The sequence below is a fragment of the Labrus mixtus genome, chromosome 21 (genome assembly GCF_963584025.1).
Source record: "Labrus mixtus chromosome 21, fLabMix1.1, whole genome shotgun sequence".
Classification (NCBI taxonomy): domain Eukaryota; kingdom Metazoa; phylum Chordata; class Actinopteri; order Labriformes; family Labridae; genus Labrus; species Labrus mixtus.
The window spans coordinates 1,591,277-1,604,376 of record NC_083632.1 but is presented as its reverse complement, the minus strand read 5'-3'; the positions used below and the strand labels follow the sequence as shown (position 1 = coordinate 1,604,376).

The window sequence follows — 13,100 nt, the reverse complement described above, 5'->3', positions numbered from 1 at the left end:
CTTGGACCGCCCGAGCAGCTCGTGAATGCAGCATGACTTCCAGGGGGGGCGGGACTCAGGAAACGGGTTGGTTGAGTTAACAAAAGGAGGTGTGACTGCAAAATAACATTTTTCCATAAGTTATCATTCAGGGAGCTATTAAAACAGAAAACAAAGTTCCAGTCCACCAGTAGTATTTATTGATGCTTCACTCAAACGTAATCAAACAATAAAAAACATTATTATGTATTAAATTAAAACGGATTCAACCACCTGGCATCTCAACATTTCAGCATTTAAAAAAGCTTTATAAATTTAAAAAAAAAAAAATCACATTTAACCAGAACAAGTGCTCTCATATGGAATGCATTAATCACTGACAATTAAAAAGAATCCAGGAATCACTTTGAATAAAAAAAAAAAGAAGAGAAAATCACATAATAGAAAAAGATGAGCAACAAACAGCATTCAATCAGTCACTATGATTTATCGCCTTTTAAACTCTACAGCTGCCCTCCACACGTCAGCCCCCTGCCCAAGAGTGATGTCCTCTGGCAAAGACTCGAGCCCCAGCAGGGTTGGAAGGTCTTTCTGCTCCAGGTGGACCTCTAAGGTGGACCTGATGCTGTAGACAGAAGGGAGGGAGGGCATGAAGCAACAGTTAGCAGTGCATCTATTGTTTTCACCACAAGCATTTTCTATTCACTTCTCTGCCCAGCTGCTGCCTCAATAGAAACGACCTGTGGCTGAGGGGATACAACTTAAGCTCCTTTTCCCCCTGACAGATGGCTGCCTGGAGGGGTCACGCTCTGGTCCTGGAAAGTCAAAAGGCTCACAATCCCAGGGGAGAGCCCGGGGTGAGACCTCCACACTTAGCTCTGATTAAAGCTGTCAATGATCAATGGATTCCTTCAGACTAAGGCGGTGATCTTTGAACTGACAATAGGCACACTTTTAAACATTCATGACTTTCAAAAAAACCCTTATTTTGAAAAAACACCTCCGGGGTAATAAATCAATAATGCAGATGTTTTAGGATTGTTTTGCCATTTGGGGCAATACCTCCAACAAATGCTCCCAAATGGTTAAATTTGTTGTTTTTTTAACTACAAAAGGGGAAAATGCAAATGGCTTGTGCTTACTCCCAGTGTGCTTGGTAACCCTCGTCCAGCACAGCATTGCTCGTCTTCAGCAGCAGAATTTCATGCAGCTCCAGAGCGAACGCGTCGACATCTGTGGCAGCGAGGAAAACCTTCAGCCCTTTCCTCTCCTCCTCAGAGAGCTCCTGCTGGAACTCTGAGGGCAGCTTCTGAAAGGGGTCCTTTGACAAAAACAAGAAATGAGTGATAACAACAACAACAACAACAACAACAACAACACAGTGTTTAAAGGCAACAGAGTGCAGTTCCTCAAATTCTGGGTTTATTGGGGTCAAATTCTGGGAGCTTGCCGTGTCAGACGGCACGCTCTCAACAGATTACAGACAGGAACATTTCCCTCTGTGTGGTTTGAGGGTCAGCAGGGGTCACAAGTGAAAATAATAACCCGAAACTATGTGGTCACCGCGAGTGGGAGTTTCTTTTATGGCTTTAAAGTCTTAAAAAGGGGGGCTTGGATTAGGCATGGCTCCAACAGTCATGATAAAAGAATGGTGTTATAAACTGTATTGTTCCAGGCTCCGTTCTCTAAAACCTTGAATTCCACAATTTTTAATAACTCACTTGCTTCCTGTTCAGCATGAGCTCCGACTTCCAACAGGTTAGAAGTTGCCAGGTGAATATGCTGTGCTCCAGTCTGCTCTCTCCAAGACCCTTTAAAATAAAAGAAAACAGAAAGCTGTGATATTAGAAAGACCACACAGGCGTTCATCTTTTCAGCTCCTTGATGGCAGTGCATGTGTACATCGCAATCTGCAAGTGATAACATTGTAAAGATGGGGCGGCAGTAGCTCAGTCTGTAGGGACTTGGGTTGGGGATGGGAGGGTCACCGGTTCAAGTCCCGGCACCAGACCAAGTCCGGAAATTGGTCTGGTAGCTGGAGAGGTGCCAGTCCACCTCCTGAGCACTGCCGAGGCGCCCTTGAGCAAGGCACCAAACTGCTCTGGAGCACTTGCTGTGTGCAGCCCCCCCTCACTCTGAGACCTCTCCATTAATGCAACCCCTGTTTGGGCATGTGTGTGTATTTCAGCCTGTGTGTGTGTGTAGCATGTTCATTAGACAGATTTCCCCTCGCGGGATTAATAAAGGATAAGTCTTTGTAACATAACAATGAGTAAGGTCTTTTACCTGCTTCTTGTAAAGTGTCTCGAGATAACACTTGTTATGAGTTGACGCTATACAAATAAAAATTGATTGATTGATTATGAAGATGTCATTTTTGGGGCTTTCATTGGATTGGACATCTCTTGTCTCCCTTGTCATCTGACGCTTAGTTTAACTGAATAGTTTGACCCCTGTCCCATCTGTTTACATGGAGGGGGCGGGGTTTATGAACTATTATACCGCAGCCAGTCAGCAGAGGGAGCGCTACATTTTTTGGCCTCACTACCATGCGGGTGTCCTCTGTCCATCTTTATAGAGTCTGTAGTCTAAGTATTTTCTGACCCTTCTCCTGGTGTCAATGTGAGGAGGATTAAGAGGACAAGAGAGACAGGAAATGTTGGGAGGAGAGAGCGGGGGGATGACATGCAGCAAAGGGCCGAGGTCGGATTCGAACCCACAGCAACTACAGCCTCTGTACACAGGCGTGCAACTTAACCGCTAGGCTATCTGACGCAGCCATTGGTTCACTTTCATTTCTGTCAAAAGGGTGAAACTTGCCTTACTTGTGTAATCAGGCACAGTCACGAATCACTGTCAGTGTTGCAATTATTCAACAATAATGCAAGTTAAGTGGAGTTTGGGTTAAATACCGCTAACATCATCGGTTTGCTCTGCAGCTGTTAGTGGAGCATTTAACCCTTTGTGTGTGCTTTGTGAATTCCAAAGGGACATGTTGACTCATTTGGACAGGTTTAGTTTTTTATTTATTTTTATATTTTATAATAATCTAAGAAGGTAAAAAAAAGTTTGATTTTTTTATAATGATAATGATAGCTCATGATACCGTCTGTTTGGGAGCAGGCTGTTTGTACAGTGTGGAATGAGGGACATTTTAATTCACTTGTTCTTTTTTTAAATCCCTCTTTTTAAACGGCGAGTTCACAGATTGTAATATAAGAAGGGAGTGTTTGCTTACAAAACAAGATACGGTTCAGATTCTTTGCATAGCGGTGTGGTGAATCACATCTGGAGGTTTTCTACCTTGGCTACAGTGCTGGAAATCTGTGGCTTCATCTGCAGCGAGTCAGTGAGGTAGGACAGGAGCTGACACTGAGGATCCCCGCCCGTCTTTCCGAGAAAGCGGAGGCCGATCTCCACCACAAACACGGCGTCACAAACATCCGTGTACGAGCGCAGCACCGCTTTCATGGAGCTGCAGACCGAACCCTTCAGCGGCTCCTGCAGTACAGACAAGAGGAGTGTGAGAGGGGAGGAATGTGACCTCTAACAAAAAGCGGCTTCACAAAATCCTACAAGGGAAACTACTGTGAAAAAAACTCTGGCTGGCATTAGTCCGTTCCGGATGAAGACGCTCGTACAATAAAACACTTAAACGAGGTCGTCTCACCTGAGGGATCTTTCCTCTGACCTCGGTTAGAACCACAGAGAAATCTTGCAGATGTCTGTTCAAGTACCTGGATGTGTCCTGATTTTTAAAAAATAGAGAACACCAGTTGCTGGTTAGCAGGCTGGTAATGTTAAAAAGTGCATGCAGCTCTATGATCAGTTTTATATCTTTACCGCTTGGATGAGTGGTTTCCCAGAGAAAAAGCGACGGGCCAGCTGCGTCTGGACGCCCCGCAGGTCGTAGCTGCTGTCCGTCTCTCCACCTTTCTTCAGCGTGTAGTGACACTTTGCCAGAACCAGAGGCAGCAGCTCTCTCTCGGGGTTGCACAGGGTCAGCTGGGTCTCTGATATCCGGTCTAATGGGATACTGTATTCACTGGGGACAGAACGGGTTTATATCAGGGGCGTCTATGTTGATGCAGGTACAGCTGGAGCACAGAGTCTACCATTTATCTTTGTTTGTCTAGCCACAAATTCATAACAAATGTTATCTCAAGACACTTTTCAAAACAGCCTGATCCAGATCGTACTGTTTGCTATCCAGGAAGTGGTACACATTGAGGTGTCTGTCCTGCATGATATACATTTTGTATATATTAACCAAATGCTGCTTTATGTGTATCCTGCATGGTTTATGTATTTTCTCCTGTGGCTACTTAATTACTGTCATGTTATTTCTATTTGTAGCTTTTAGCGATGTTTGAATTTGTTTTGTTTTTTAAGGGAGCCTTTTATAAAATCTGGCCAGCGACAACAGATGAAAATGAGCCTTTTAGCTAACTTTGGCATATTTACCAAAATGTTTATTAATATGCAATGTCCCTGTAAAATAAAAAAAATAAAAAAATAAAGGAAATACCACACCCCTCACCTCACCTGCTCATCAGAGAGCTGACTACCTATGAGGGCGATAACGATGTGCAATAATAACTATCAGGAAAAACGGTACAAAAAGGGGGTCTGGATAGCTCCTGTTTCACGTCCCATAGTCCTCATCGCGGTGTCTGTGGGTTCGAATCCGACCTCAGCCCTTTGCTGCATGTCCTCCTCCTAACATCTACTGTCCCTCTTAATCCTCCTCACATTGACACCAGGAGAAGGGTCAGAAAATACTTCAACCACAGACTGAATATAAAGATGGACAGAGTATTAACCTGCATGGTAGTGAGGCCAAAAAATGTAGAGCTCCCCCTGCTGACTAGCTATAATAGTTCATAAACCCCGCCCCCTCCATGTAAACAGATGGGACACAGGGGGTCAGTTAGACTAAGCGTCAGATGATTATTTTGTGATATTTATGATGACACTCCTCGCAGCGTTTTGAATCAGGTTATCAGAGTAGAGGAGGAAAACTATCATCATATTAAATAAAGAATAATGTAACTGTTAAGCCGCACACTGACCTGTCCTCCTGGTGGCTCACTGCGCGGGCCTCTCTCACCAGGCCGTTGTGAGTCATCAACAGGAAGTCCACCAGATTTTGGAGACATGACCCGGGTCCGTGTCGACTCAGAGTCAGAAACTCCCCGGAGCTGTCGGTCGTCAGCTCCTTCTCACACAAGTTCACATCCACGCCCAAGTCTGCAGCTAAATTTACAAACGCACACAAATAAACACAAACACACCACACGGGCACAGACAATGGAGAGAGAGAGTCATGCAGTGAAAGAAGCAAACATGTCAATCACTTCTCTGCTTTTAAAAACTGATTAGATCTGTGAAGCTGGAGATTCATTTTGAGTGATTCATAGCCTCCTCTCTTCGATCTGCATGATTTAACACATCATGATTTAACTCATCATTTTATCAAAGAAACAATCAACACTGAATCTCTATCAGATCAACGAATAGTCCCCTGTCATTCCCCACTCTCTCTCTCTCTCTCTCTCTCTCTCTCTCTCTCTCTCTCCCTGGTGTCTGGCTCTGTCCACTGTCCTGTCTCTAAATTGAAGACACAGCTCTATTCTGAACATGTTTGGAGTTGGTTCTTACAGTTGTTTGCCACCTCTGCTCTGAGGAGGTTCCACACCCGGATGAATCTCTCCACTCTCTCCTGCAGCCTCTTCTTCTGGCACCCTGATGACAACAGTGAGAAAAAAAAGGCTCAGCGTGTCATGTGAGTGTGTTGTCAGCGTGTCATGTCAGCGTGTCATGTCAGTGTGTCATGTCAGTGTGTCATGTCAGTGTGTCGTCAGGTGTGAGGCTCTTGTAGAAGTAGATGTTACCTGCTGGAATCTTCTGCAGCATCTGTGCAATGCTCTGAGGTGAAGAGTGTGATGTCAGAGGAAACACTCTCAGCAGGTCCGACTGTAACGCTGCCAGCTCCGGCAGGTGATGTAACTGCCTCACACAGTGTATCTGTGACACACACACACACGCACACACACACACACACACACACACACACACACACACACACACTCACACACACACACACACACACTCACACACACACACACACACACACACACACACACACACACACACACACACACACACACACACACACACACACACCATGACACGTTACAATCAAATGTCCTTCATTCAAATTGCAGCTGCTGGTGTCACAATGACCCTGACTCCCATCAGGATTTGTAAACGCCTCAGATCCGCCTCCTCTCTGTCCTCATTACTGTCAGGGAAAAGGATTTTAAGACCGGTACCTTTTTGAGGAACGCGTCGAGCAGAGGTAGAGCACTGCCCTCCGACTGTCCCACCAGCTGAGAGAGGCGCTCCACCGTCATGGTCTCCGGGAGAGTCCAGAAAGAGGAGCGATGTGTGGGACAGTCGGCGGGGAGGGTCAGCATGCTCCCTGGATCCCCGAAGAGGAGACACATCAGGGGGCTTCCGGCTAGGCCATCGTCTGCACTGATTCTCTCCAGGGCTTCAGGGAGTCTCTTCTGCAAAACCTGAAAATCAGAAATCACAATCAGAATCAGAAATACTTTATTACTGTAATCCCAGAGGTAAATTCGATTACAGTTTCAAATAAATAAAAAATAAAAAAAGGGATAATGGAAGACAGAAGACTTTAGCCCTCAGCAACACAGACGTCTCCAGGCCGGATTCACTACTAATAGATTGCGTCCGCTAATAGCTCCAAAAGTTGCACATCAAATCACATTCTTCCTTTTAAAATCACTGCTTTCCCCTACCTGATGCACTGGCTTGATGACTGATTTACAGACGAGCTTCTCCCACTGCTCCCGTCCTTGTCTGGACGACAGATCCGGTCTTGCACCGCGGGAACCTTTTAGAAAACATTCAGCAGAGATCGTGTCACTTTATTTCAAACACTCTGCAGACAGCGTGCTGAAGGCTGTCAGAAAAACTCACCCGATGGGAAGTCTGTGCACGCGTTGAGAATCAAGTGAACTGTGACCGCTGTGTTGTCTGTGTTCTGATCCAGAGTCTGTCCCAGCACGCGCATGTCCACTTCAAGATGGCGCCACAGGAAGGTGAGAACATCCTGGGGCATCGGGTGGATCATGTTACCTATTCCCTGTGACAACAAATGTGTTTTTTTGTTTTTGTTTACTCAGATACCTCTTTTTAAAAATAACAGTGATTTGTGCTGTTGGTAGAAATGTTGTCTGACTCTGTTGTTTCTGAAGGCTCCTTGAAGCATGGCGAGGTGCGTGAGCAGCCGCAGGACGCACGACTGAACGTAGGTCAGCTGTCTCTCCGGGGCCTCCGACCTCTGATGAGCCTCTCCTAATATGTGTCCTGTTCGAGTTTGATCTCTGACCCTAAAACGCATGAAGAGGATATTCAACAAAACCTTTTTTTTAAAGTGTAAATACTTTAGAGAGTGGCCTCCAGTGTAAACTAATACAGCTGTTTGTTGCACATTTACTTCTTTTTAAAAAAATGTATTTAATGAATGTTTTTTATAAGACCTGATTTTATTTGACTTATTGGAGTACATGGGTCTTATTTCCTAATTTTTGTCATTTTCTTTCATCCGTTAACCTGCTCTGTATTTAATTTTATTATTTTCTTTCTCTACCCCTCCAAGGTGAAAGCTTCCTTTGTTTCTTTTGTAAATAATTTAAATTTAATTAATGTCATGTTACTTGAATATGAAAAAATCTTTGGAAGAGCTAAATTGTTAAAATATACTAATATGTGAATATATACTATAATATATACTAATGTGTGAAGAATGCTTTTCCTAAATAAAAAAATTAAAAATAAATAAACAAAACACTTTACATGCTTACACTCCTCCATTTCACACGATACAATTCAAACAATCAATTACCAAAAAAAGGAATAGGCTGAAACCCAAGTCGTATTTCTGAGTATCCTGTAAAATAACCTTCATTTAACCAGAGAAGAAGAAACTCAGGGAGATTTCAACAACGTGGGCTGAGTGTGCTGTCTGTTTCTGACTAACATGACTCAGAATAAGACACAGAGTCAGTGAAGCTGTCATGTTCTGTGCTCAGGCCCAGTTAGTCCTGGGGCAGTGTGAGTGCAGGCCAATGAGGAGGGGAACATTGCCGAGTTTGAGTGCTCCTGTTGAAAATGTCTTCTCTCCTCTACTGTCCAAACACAAAGCTTTAGTACCTCTGTTCAGTTTGTTTCGTGAATCCTTGGACTGGCATGTGAGACACTCCACCGATGGGAGCTCCACACGGACATCTTGAAATCACCACTGGTTTACCACACTACAGGAGGATACAGAAGCATATCATGTTTGATTTGTCGAAGTTTCACATTCTTAGCGAGGCTTGCCAAAAAATACAAGATCTTACCTCTCCGACAAAGCTTGGATGTCCATTGGCACAGTCTGCAGACATTAATAAAGTGTTGATACATGTTGATACATGTTGTTAAAGAGAAGTGATAACAGGAGATAGAAACATGAACTATGTGAAATACTTACAGTACTCCTCTAGTTTTCTCTCTCCAGTCAACCACTGTCTGACTTCATTTGTGTGATCGTCCGGCATGGTCGGCAGGAAGGAGTTCTTAGAGGAAAATGAACAGTTTGGGCAAAGAGGAGGGTTTAATACTATACCCTAACCCCTAACCCTATCATTTTTATTTCCATCCAGCCATCCATCCATCCATCCATCCATCAATCCATCCATCAATCCATCAATCAATCCATCAATCCATCCATCCATCCATCCATCCATCCATCCATCAATCCTTCCATCCTTCCATCAATCCATCCAGCCATCCATCCATCCATCCATCAATCCATCCATCAATCCATCCATCCATCCATCCATCCATCCATCCATCCATCCATCCATCCATCCAGCCATCCATCAATCCATCCATCCATCCTTCCATCAATCCATCCAGCCATCCATCCATCCATCCATCCATCCATCCATCCATCCATCCATCCATCCATCCATCCATCCATCAATCCATCCATCCATCCATCAATCCATCCATCAATCCATCCATCAATCCATCCATCCATCCATCCATCCATCCATCCATCCATCCATCAATCCATCCATCCATCCATCCATCCAGCAGATTTGGTGCGTTTACTCTTGAATTTACTCTTTATGAATAATCCAACCAGATTCTGTCACAACCACAGTAACCAAGACCAAGACATACCCGAGACCAGAGTGCTACGAGACCGAGACAAGACCAAGACCAAGACCAAGACCAAGGCAGGGCGAGACTGAGACTGAGACCAGATCAAGACCATAAATATCACTGAGATATCCTCATCTTGTGTTAGGGGGCATGTCACTTATTTAGGCCGTAACACCGGGAAGGTTGCGGACGTAGCCGGGGGCTAAAAATGAAAACTATAAATGAATTGAAGTTATTTGTTCTTTTAAAAAGAGATGTTTTCATTCCTGACGTGGAACAATAGCTGATCAGTGGTGGTCTTGACCGGTCTTGATTTAAAATCCGGAGTCTGCCCAGTCTGAGACCGAGACAAGACCGAGTAAAAATGCTTTCGATTCCGAGTCGAGACCTTCAAAAAGTGGTCTCGAGACCGGTCTTGAGTACTACAACACTCGTTTAAAAACAGGTTTAAAATAAACATCTTACTGTGACATTCTGAGGCTGGAAGGCGATCTGGTGAAGAGGAGCCAACAGATGATTCCCACTGAGGAGCACAGAGTCCAGATGGACCAGCAGCTCCAGGAGGGTTTGTCTCAGAGGGGACAGGTTTGTGTCGACGCGTAGACCCGAGCCCGGTCCTCCGATCTGGTTGGACAGAAGTGCCGAGCAGAAATCCCTGAACTCCTTTGGCTTCACGTTGGTCAGGAGCTCTCCCAGTCGTTTATTCTCCTGTAGATGTAAAAGGCCACATGTTAATAAAAGAAGACCCAGGTTTATATAAATACACCACACATTCCAATCTGCACATTGACACACTGACACTTTACACTGTTTACATTATTCTGTATTTTGTATATTCAAATATTTATTTTTTTAAATTTTACATTATATTTCTATATTACTGTATTTATGTGTATTAGTAATTTGAGTGTTATTGCATGGCCTTGTGGAACAGTCTTTACATTTCACTGTACATCTGTATGAGCATGTGACAAATAAAAATCTTGAATCTTGAATCTTGAATACACTTCACCAGGAGGAGCATGTATCACTGACCTCTGGACGGAGATGTATGTTGACGTCCGGTGATTTGTAGCGACATGTGACCTGTCTGAACAAAGCCAGGGCCAGGAAGCTGATCTGACAACCCTTCAGCTTCTGCAGAGGAAAAACAATAACAAAGATGTAAAAGAGGAACACAGCCGACATCGCCTGACGTCTTTTTACAACCTCGCAGCCACACACACACACACACACACACACACACACACACACACACACACACACACAGTTTGTGTCCGCTCGCACTGTCCCCTCCCCCTCCCCCCTGGAGACGTCCTTACCTGTATTTGTGTCTTGAAAGTGTCAGATCTGTTTTCCACCAGGACCTGGGCCACAGCGTGTCTCATGTCTCTGTAAGGCGTCCCACAGGACAGGAAGCTGTCTATATTGGTCAGAATCGTCCTCTTTGAGAAAACGGTGAAAAAAAAGAAAAGAAAAGGAAAGTTGTTTATCTAAATAGAGTTTAAAGCTCCTGTACTTGGGGTGTCTTATCGCAGAATGTTTATCGTTGCCGTGGAAACACTGGATGTTACAAGACAAAGACCGCTGCATAAGGAAGCGGGAACTGCGATTGAATAAAAACATCATGTAGATTATACTCGGATACATTAGCTCGTCTGTAAACATATTTTCTTCCTCAGGTCGGTTTCACCCGGTCGTTTTCACTACACTCAACTCGGAGTTCGTTTTGTGGGGAGCAGAGATAATCACTCCCATGATTCCCCGCCAGCCTCAGCGTCATCTTTTATTATTGTTTTGATTGAGAGCCCCCTGGTGGAGGAATTTACATACTGCGACTTTAATCAAAGAATCTATTAGTTTAGCAAAACATTATTTGGAAGCAATTTATCCTAAAATTAGAAAAAGTATAAGGGACCTGTACCCAGTCACTTTTCATTCTTGATTTTTTAGTTTCAGATGATCAAGTGTTGTGAGAACAAAGTTAAAAGAGAAATACGAGCTCTTGTTGTAACCAAACACAGTCAAAAGTGTATTTCCACATCAGGCAGCTCTGCGTCTCTAAATACCTGAAGTCGAAGGAGTTCCGCAGGGAAGACCCATCTCCAGGTGGGATTGTTCATCATAGAGAGGATGCAGTCCACACCTGAGACTCTGTGGAGAGCTCGGAGCAGGTACACCCTGAGCCAGTCGTTACCACGGTACTCGCACACCGCCCTCACCTGCTGCAGGTACTTAGCCTCCGCCTCTGCAGGTCTGCCTGCATTCCATTAAGAAACACGTTAACCTTTAATATTTACTTTTATATGAAACTGCAGCACCTGTAATGGAAAAAATCTGAATGCATGCATCACGTTTCTGCTCATGAATATGCAGAAGCTCGGTCTGTAGGGACTTGGTTGGGTACTGGAGGGTCTAGAATAGGTCTGGTATCTTATCTTAAGTTAACAGGTTACATAAAGCTCTGCATTCACACCTTGCACTGCAGCTTTCTCCAGCAGCCGTGCAGCCGTGCTCAGGCATATTCTCAGCCTGGCTGTGTTGAGCAGGAACTCTGCTGGGTCCTCTTCTCTGCCTGGAGTTTGTTTCCTGGCAATCCTGCTCAGGAATCTGGTCTGGGCTTCCATTTGCTGCTCCTTAGTCTGATTCTTTTCCCTCGCCTCTGAGCACAGCAGAGAGTCCTGGGGAAACAAAAAAATAAACACCTGTATTACCAGGAACAAGGGACAGCATTGGGTTGGACCATTGCATTATTTTTTTTTCATATTATTACCTGGAAACAGTTGACAAACAGCAGGTTCAGTTCAGTACGGTCTTCTATGTTGAGAAGATTCTCCTCCAGATTCTCCAGGTAGGTTTGGATGTGACCCTTCACCTGCTCGAAGCTGTTGGACACACCACGACTTACAAACATGCAGTCTCTATAAAAGTGCTTTCACTGCTGTTTCAGAATATTCAGGAGATTAGATCCCAAAATACTGCGTTTGGATCAACAGCAGGAATTCCAAAAAAACTTGTAGAGAGCTGTCTCCCCCCCCCCCCCTCCTCTCTAGAGTGGATGCTCACACAGGTCACCATGTGGTGGACTCTGAAGCTTCAGTGTTTATCCAGCTCTGCATGGGTCTGTAAACCTTTCTGTGTTCTAACCTCTCTCCATTTTTCAAAAGCATCTCCAATATTGATCCTAGTTTGAGCACGTTTCTGCTCGTGGAGCTTATTAGAAACATGCAGAGGCTTTTTAGGTCGGGTACAATCACTTCTATCTGAACCACTTCTCTTGACCCGCTTCCATCACTGCAACACCTGTTGACCTGATAACTGCTCTCATATCTGGCAAACTGAGGGGCGTCCAAAACGGCCGTGTGGGGGGGGGGGGGGGGGGATTACCAAACTGCTAGGCCATCAGCGTCCCCGTTGTGTTGATAAATAGGGCGAATTTTGTACTTCTCTGCCACTGAGTAAACCTTCTGCACATGCTCACTTCAGTCATGCCCTCACCTGTGTTGCAGCAGCAGTTTAGGCAGCACAGATCGAACCACTGGACTGTTATCCACACACTCCAAGAAGGGAGTGAGCTCTCTGGTCCTGTACACATCTCCTGCATCAGGAAAAAAAAGAACACAGGTGTAAAATGCTTCTTTATCAAGGCATCATGAGTTATCTAGTTATTGTCATATATTTATCTGCTCACTAACCGCTAGCAAAGACAAGTAAGGAGAAGAGCAGCTCCACCACCCCCTCTGCAGGCGTCTGTCCCTCTGACAGACAGAACCTGGACACCACCTCCAGGAAGAAGGAGTTACAGCAGTCCCTGATCTCCGCCTGCTGCTGGAGTGCAGCCCTGAATCACGAAAAGAAAAAAAAAAGCTAGTGATAAA

General features: G+C 44.6%; 1 protein-coding gene across 1 annotated transcript in view; it reads right to left on the bottom strand.

Annotated features, from left to right (window-relative positions):
* Window positions 1-156: 156 nt before the first annotated feature.
* Window positions 157-13,100, bottom strand: part of rnf213b (ring finger protein 213b) — a 33,543-nt gene continuing 20,599 nt past the window's right edge. Inside the window, exons 39-62 of the mRNA XM_061027860.1 lie at window positions 12,918-13,063; window positions 12,721-12,820; window positions 11,996-12,107; window positions 11,699-11,903; window positions 11,292-11,482; window positions 10,545-10,667; window positions 10,258-10,359; window positions 9,688-9,930; window positions 8,543-8,627; window positions 8,412-8,446; window positions 8,224-8,324; window positions 7,250-7,400; window positions 6,988-7,153; window positions 6,807-6,901; window positions 6,315-6,560; window positions 5,874-6,006; window positions 5,641-5,724; window positions 5,052-5,235; window positions 3,823-4,024; window positions 3,650-3,727; window positions 3,283-3,480; window positions 1,701-1,790; window positions 1,122-1,300; window positions 157-604 (exon numbers count right to left, since the gene is read on the bottom strand). Of these exons, the coding sequence (XP_060883843.1) occupies window positions 466-604; window positions 1,122-1,300; window positions 1,701-1,790; window positions 3,283-3,480; window positions 3,650-3,727; window positions 3,823-4,024; window positions 5,052-5,235; window positions 5,641-5,724; window positions 5,874-6,006; window positions 6,315-6,560; window positions 6,807-6,901; window positions 6,988-7,153; window positions 7,250-7,400; window positions 8,224-8,324; window positions 8,412-8,446; window positions 8,543-8,627; window positions 9,688-9,930; window positions 10,258-10,359; window positions 10,545-10,667; window positions 11,292-11,482; window positions 11,699-11,903; window positions 11,996-12,107; window positions 12,721-12,820; window positions 12,918-13,063 (3,388 nt within the window). The 3' untranslated portion in view covers window positions 157-465. The remainder of the gene's footprint in view (window positions 605-1,121; window positions 1,301-1,700; window positions 1,791-3,282; window positions 3,481-3,649; window positions 3,728-3,822; window positions 4,025-5,051; window positions 5,236-5,640; window positions 5,725-5,873; window positions 6,007-6,314; window positions 6,561-6,806; window positions 6,902-6,987; window positions 7,154-7,249; window positions 7,401-8,223; window positions 8,325-8,411; window positions 8,447-8,542; window positions 8,628-9,687; window positions 9,931-10,257; window positions 10,360-10,544; window positions 10,668-11,291; window positions 11,483-11,698; window positions 11,904-11,995; window positions 12,108-12,720; window positions 12,821-12,917; window positions 13,064-13,100) is intronic.